This window comes from Lactuca virosa, chromosome 8, assembly GCF_052849685.1.
Source record: "Lactuca virosa cultivar CGN04683 chromosome 8, Lactuca_virosa_CGN04683_v6, whole genome shotgun sequence".
NCBI classification, from domain to species: Eukaryota; Viridiplantae; Streptophyta; class Magnoliopsida; order Asterales; family Asteraceae; genus Lactuca; species Lactuca virosa.
The window spans coordinates 132,680,285-132,687,442 of record NC_136433.1 but is presented as its reverse complement, the minus strand read 5'-3'; the positions used below and the strand labels follow the sequence as shown (position 1 = coordinate 132,687,442).

The 7,158-nt window shown below is 33.9% G+C and overlaps 1 protein-coding gene across 1 annotated transcript; it reads left to right on the top strand.

The window, feature by feature from the left end:
- Positions 1 to 3,098: 3,098 nt before the first annotated feature.
- On the top strand, positions 3,099 to 4,322 carry LOC145130854 (uncharacterized). The gene is made up of 4 exons (XM_079065614.1): positions 3,099 to 3,168; positions 3,284 to 3,534; positions 3,619 to 3,653; positions 3,794 to 4,322. Exons 1-4 carry the CDS (start codon positions 3,099 to 3,101, stop codon positions 4,320 to 4,322), a joined length of 885 nt encoding a protein of 294 aa, XP_078921740.1.
- The last annotated feature ends 2,836 nt before the right edge of the window (positions 4,323 to 7,158 follow it).

Genomic DNA, 7,158 nt, shown 5'->3' with positions numbered 1-7,158 from the left:
GGCTACAAGGAGTACAAAACCAAACCCTAAGTCCTATCATGGCCCAAAAGCTCGAAATATCAAGCATGGTTGAATGGAAAGGATCAAGATCCTGTTTTTATGGCTTATTAATCTCTGAAATGATAAAAGACACTCCTCATGAGGTATGGAGTTGCTCAACCTTCCTTGATCCAAGACTAAGGGAAAAAACTCAGTCAAACTCACAACCAGCTACATCTAATAAAAGGATCAGCGATGTTAGACTTTATACCGTCTGGAAGATATTGAAAAAGAGTAGAGTTTGGATCTACAATCTATGGACTCCAAGCACACCTTCCAAGTTCTAATTCTTCACAAAAAACCACACCAAAATATCACTTCAAGCTTCAAGGATCACACCAAGGACTAGGGTTTCAATATGACTGATCGGGGGTTTTATGGTCTATAAATAGGGTTACAACCCTCAAATTAGGGTTTTAAGTTAGTGCATCTATGCGTTGCGTACACAAGGGTACGCCTTGCATAGGGTTTTAAATGCCCGCATCCACTCACCCTACTATGTCATGCGTAGTAAGCCACATATGCACCTCGTAGGACCATTTTTGCAAGAATTAAATACTTTAAGCCAAAAATGAAAAGTACTTGAGAAACGGGTATTATATTATTTCCATGGTTTAAAATGAAATGAAAACATACATAAAAATCATTTATTTCATGTTAATTTGAAAATATATTACTTAACCAAGAAATTAACAAACTAATAATCATTCATACATTTAAACTTGTTAATAAAAAAAATATGAGTGAAAAGGAAGTTACACTAAGAAACACATTCATAAACATTCTCCACAAGTTCACAAAGTTCTTCAAAATACACTAAATATCCAAATATTACTCTAACATCAACCAAATATTAACTTAGCCTAACCTAGCTAAGTTTAAGAAAAGATATATCTTAATTGTATCTAAAATTTAAAAATATGAAATTAGATGAAGATGTAATCTTCAATCCAAGCTTAAGAATAACCAAAATTCTTCAAGGAGTTGTGTCTCGTTCCTACACCAAAAATTACAAAAGTCCTCACCAAACTTCCCTCAAATAGCTGCCAAAAGTGAAAATTCGAATTTACGCCCGCAACACTCACACAGATCACGTGGGTGCAGTCAATAAATACACATGGACCATATGGATTGGTAAGCTCCTACTTTGACTCCATATACATGTCCCTTTCCAAAATATCTCTTATATTTTCTTCTTTTTTACCACTTCCACCGGATATGTAAGACTAAATATGCCTCATAGAAGATCCAAAACAAGCCCAATCAGTTTTACTTAAATCCTTAGCCCAAGTCAATTAAATATCCATTAACCAACATGCCAAGAATACACCAATCTTCAAGCCTAAATAAATCCTTCTAGTCCCTCGATCATCCCCACTAGCAATAGTCTTCGAAAATTTAAAATTACGCACAATCACTATAATGTACCCGATATAGATGAAAAATAAATAAAATAAAAATATGTAAGATAATTAACTAAAAATAAATTAAAATATGCTAAAATAAACTACAAAAAGAAGTAAATAAAATGAACTTATGAACCATATATATAAATCATGAACCAAGAGTATGAATCTAATTCTATAAGGTACACAAAAGTAAAGCATCTTCCACTCTTCTAAATCTATAACCTAGGTGGTTAGGCTGATCATTTCCCCCTTTTACCAGGCTTTGTTTTTTTTAACACATAACATAGTAGCTATAATATAGATTAGTAACATAAACATCAAAGGATAATGTCACTGTAGCACATGAAACTTTTTCGATTTGGCTAATTTGGTCATTAAAGTTTTTTTTGGTACATTAGTCCATTAAACTCGTATATGACCTATTAATTTAGTCATTTTCCATTCTTTTCAACGGTTTCCCGGTTGAAATTTTGTATATGTCAATTAATATATATTTTTTGGCTAATCTGATGCCACATGAGATATGCCACGTCAATAAATGATATACGAAGCTTAAATCCTTTCGTCTTCAGCTATCGAACTTCACTCGTCTTCATTATTTAGCTGTAAAAGAAACTGATTTAGGGTTTGTGAAGCATTTTTGTGATCGAGATGAAGAACCAAAGAAGTCGCAGCAATGGCACAATCAGAACCTAATGGAGTGTTTGCGATGGTGGAACTCAACTACCAAGAGTTATTTAATCGAAATCATTTCTCTTACACTGGTGGTGTGAAAACCATGTTTACTGTTGTCGACTTTTCTTCTATGACTTATTCTGAGTTTGAGACCTTCTGCGAACATTTCATGCATGAAGAGTGTAAAAAGTTTTAGTACTGTGAACCAGGCAATTCCCTGATGGAAGGGCTTAATCCCATTTCAGATGATGTGGAATATGTTGCTTTTATTTTTGACGCTTATGGAACAGATGGTATAATTTCGGTTTATGTGGATCATATTGGGGTTGGTGTTGATGGGTGGTTTGATGATGAAGATAATAATGATGATGAATACGAGTCTTGTATTGATGGTGAAAATGAAGATAACATAGATAAACTTAGGAATGTTGCCTTCGAATTTAATGAGGATGTAGTGCATATGAATAGGACATCAAATGATCCTTTCTTGAGTAAGTTATGTGTTGATGAGGAGGAGGATAACAACATTGTAGATGATGATAATGGGAGAGAAGTTGAACCTAACATCCAAATTCATTCAATATTTAATGAGCTATTACACTGGAAAAACAAAAACCAATTCTAGGAATGAGATTTAAGGGTCCATGGCAAGTAAAATCAATGTTGTGCAACTATGTTGTGGCTAATGGATATCAATTGTGTTTTGAAAAAAATGATAGGAAAAGACTTTTGGTGAGGTGTAGCAAGGGTGCTTGTACATTTAGATTATGGGCTTCTTGGATGAGTGATGAAGAGAGTTTCCAAATCAAGTCACTAAAAGCTGATCATAATTGTGCTAGGAACTTCAAGTTTGGATCATTGGTGACATATGCATGGATTGGGAGTCACTATACCAAAGAGATTGTACAAAGTCATAAAATGAGTGTAAGGAAGCTTAGGGTAAAGTTAATGACCAAGTTTGGTATCCAAGTTAGTATGGGCCAATGTAGGAGAGCAAAGAAGTATGCACTGAATCTTGTTGAAGGTATCCTTGTTGAACATTATGGTAAGCTATGGTCATGAGATTTTAAGGACAAATCCTGGGTCAACTGTGAAACTAGATGTGGAGGATGGTCCAGATGGAAAGAAATATTTTAGCAAGTTCTATGTTTGTTTTTAAGGAGTTAAACAAGGTTGGATTGAAGGGTGTAGAAGGATAATAGGTCTAGATGGATGTTTTCTTAAAGGTGTTTGTAAGGGGGAATTGCTTTGTGCTATTGGGAGGGATGCAAATGACAAGATATATCCTATTGCTTGGGAAGTGATTAGTGTGGAGAACAAGCAGAATTGGAAGTGGCTTTTAGAGCTTCTCATTGATGATATAAACTTGAATTTAGGCAATGGCTTCAGTTTAATGTCAGACCAACATAAGGTTAGTATTTTACATAGTAATTCATTTATATTTATTTTATACTATTTGATTTAAACCTTTTTATTAATACGGGGTTTGATTGAGGCTGTTAAAGAGTTGCTTCCATATGTAGAGCACAGGCAGTGTGCTAGACATATTTGCTAGAATTTGAAGAGATTCATTGGTGCCATATATCATCCCTTGTTTTGGATAGCATCTAAAGCCACAACTGAGCATGCTTTTAAAGTTGTGATGAAGTAAATTGAGACATTGAACCCAGATGCCCATCAATATCTCATGGAAATTTCTTTCAAGCTGGAAGGTATTGTGATGCAGTTGAAAATGGCTTCTCTGAAAGTTTTAATGTTGTAATAGTAGATGCCAAGAAGAAGCCCATAATAACCATGTTAGAGGAGTTAAGATTATACATGATGGACAGAATGTACAACATGAAATTAAAGGGACAACAATGGGGAAATCATATTTGTCCAGAGATAAGGGACAAGGTGAATTTGCTTAAAAAAATGCAGAGGCATTATCATGTACTACCTAGTGGATTAAACCAGTTTGAGGTAAGGAGAGTAGCAGATGCATATGAGGTGGACTTAGAAAGGAAAACATGCTCATGTAGGTTGTGGCAATTGAATGGATATAGATGTGCTGATTCTGTAGCTAGCATATCCTATCTTAATAGGGATGTAGAAGCCTATGTAGACAACATGTTTAGCACCACCACCTTTAGGAAGGCATACAATTACATAATTGCCCCCATGAATGGCAGTGACATGTGGCCAGAGACAAATTATTAAGTTCACTCATGACAGAAAAGGGTATTTTGGTCACTAATGAATGCATGTTGCCTTTTTAAGTAAATTGTTGACATGAATTTACTCACTTATGAAAGTATGTTGCCTTTTTAAGTAAACTCATGACATATGGCTTTGGACATTTCTGCAGGGAAAATTTTGGAATAATGTTCATGAATGTGAATGTGTTATATGGTCTAGGATATTGCCTTTTTAAGTAAACACCCACTGACTATTTACTACAACTGGTCCCCATACTTATTGTGTACTTCCACATGGACCACTTTCTAATTTGTTCCCAATATAATAACATGCACAACAACCAATTTAATTAAATATAATTGTTGGGAATACAGGTCATGCATATGTTTCAATAACATCAACATCTGATTATACAAAATGCCCTACAATTGGGACTTTCAATATTTTTTTACATTAGTTATCATATGCCCTTTCATTAGGGACTTACCAGCTTACAACATCAACACATCAAGGTTGATAGCCCCAACTTGTAACTAAAAGCAGCTTCAAAACATACAAAATGCCCATCATTACTGACTTTCTAGTCTGCCTTTATAAAAAATACAAAAGCTTACAACAACCACCCTAACTAAGTACAATCACCCCTAACTTCAAAACACAAAAGGCCAAGCAAGCAAACAACAAGCCAACTATCATCCTGTACCTGCCTATTGCCTTCCTTGTATCATAAACTTCTTTCTCACTCTTTGCCACCTTATACTGCTTCTGAAATGAAGACCCGAAAACGAAAAAGACTCAATAATATTAAAAATGAGTTTGCTTATAAAAATTTGAAGTCTTTCCAGTTTGTTGTACAACCACCAGATCCACCCATTATGCCATATCTGAAGGGATATGGAGTGAGGAAGAAAAGAAATGAGCTACAGGGAAGTCCCAACCACACCAGTTAAAAATATGGTTGGTCACGATCGAGCCAACGACATTAAAAAAAAGGGCGTTTTTCCGAAAGGCAACCCACGTAGTTTTAGTTTATTTTTCTGCTTTCAATAAAGAGATGGTCGCAGTACCAAGCAAGTTTGGGGAAATCAGAGGATCTTCAAAGTTGCAGAAATTCAGATTTTTCGCCAACAACTTCGTGAAAATCATATTTTTGCAACATATCAGGTACATTCTTTCCTAGCTCCAACTTTTTGCTTTTATATGTTTTGTTGAGCTGTTCATTTATCTCTGGGCATTGAGGACAATGCATCATTTTATGCTTGGAGAGGGGGTTAGTGTGAAAATTTGCATTTTTTATTTTTATTAAAAAAAATTTAATTTTTTTTTTCAGTTTTCAATCAAATTTTTTCAATTTTCCTTTTTGCATTTAATTTTCTACATTACATTTACATATAAAAAATTCAAAAAAAAATCCAAAAATAGTTTATGTTTATATTTTTATTTTTTCTGCATATATAAAAAACCCAAAAAGATTTTATTTTTAGTTATTTTAGTTTTTATTTTCTGCATAAAAAAATCTAAAAACAGATATAAAAAAATAGAGAAAAATATTCTGAAAAAAGTTACATGATATGATGACATTACTTACGTTCGATAGTTATATCTAAATAGAAAATGAAAATCCGAAGCAATTGGATCAATAATGGTAAGTTCAATAATAGTTCTCATTACTAGGGGTTGCAAAACATTGTGAGCTGAGACGCTAGCAGTAAAAAATAAAAAAAAATGGTGTATCGAAACACTGTGTGGGCGGTAATAACAATTTCAAAATTATTTTCTTTTGAATGTTTAAAAAGAACCTTGTTCGACAAGTCTGGACCCACAGAACACGAACCTATTTATGGGCACGCGTTACTTTCACGGTAACAGAGAGCCTTATATCAGATCCCCACAGTTATATCTGATACGGAAGTTAAAGTTCAAGCACTTAATTTAAGAAATCTCAAAAAAAAATTCAAAAAGTCGATTGAATAACTCAAAGCACAATGCAAAAATACAAAGAATCAAGTTCAATCAATTCAGAAGTCATCTCAAATTCAAATCTGGCACGATTGAAGGACTGTGTGATATGATATTTTTCGTTCTCAGAAAAGTGAAAGCATAAGAGCTACGCCCCTATGGGTGGGCTCACCGCTTCAGCAAAAGTTGATTTGACGTGATGAGTTTTTAAAGATGCGTCGAACTTGGTTCTTAATTATCTAGTCTTGAGGACATAAAATTCTGAAATATGTAATTTTTTCTTGCGAGGCTAATTAATATATAAAGTTTAAATGAAAGTTGCAATTGGTTTATTGGTTCATACCGTGAAGCTTCTTCTTGAATTTGGGAGTCTATGAAAGATGGAAGGTATTGCAATGGTTGCTTAGGTGGTGATTTCATTGGAGCTTCCTCGATGTAACGTCTGATCATGTAAAAAAAAACTGAAGTGTTTTAGTTTCAAGTTATTTAGTTTTTATTCTAAGTTATTTTTAGGTCATCTACGTCTTCCCATTTCTGTATCATGTTTAATCTTTTTATTACTTGAGGGCAAGTAAGGTTCAAGCTTGAAAGATTTGATAAATGCCAATTTATGCATCTTTTAGGTAGTTTTTATTAGCATTTTGCATCATATTTTATACAATTTCATGTAATTAGTTTAAATAATGTTCAACACATGTCTTTCGTCATAATTCTCGTACTGCTAGCGGTTTTATGTCAATTTCAGATAATTCAAGTAGATCGGGGATTTTGGAAGCAGCTTTAGATGCGTTTAATGGAGAAATGGGGCCTAATTGGAGTTAGAACTAAAGAAAGATGCTTAGGAATGGCTTGGATTTCTTAAAAGAAAGAATCACGATCGAATCGCGACAAAAAAAAA

Bases quoted from the DNA above. Each gene is read 5' to 3' on its own strand.
- LOC145130854 (XM_079065614.1), top strand. From the start codon at position 3,099: ATGGGCCAATGTAGGAGAGCAAAGAAGTATGCACTGAATCTTGTTGAA. The intron at 3,535-3,618 runs GTTAGTATTTTA...GGTTTGATTGAG, and splicing joins TAATGTCAGACCAACATAAG to GCTGTTAAAGAGTTGCTTCC. The intron at 3,654-3,793 runs GCAGTGTGCTAG...CATTGAACCCAG, and splicing joins CTTCCATATGTAGAGCACAG to ATGCCCATCAATATCTCATG.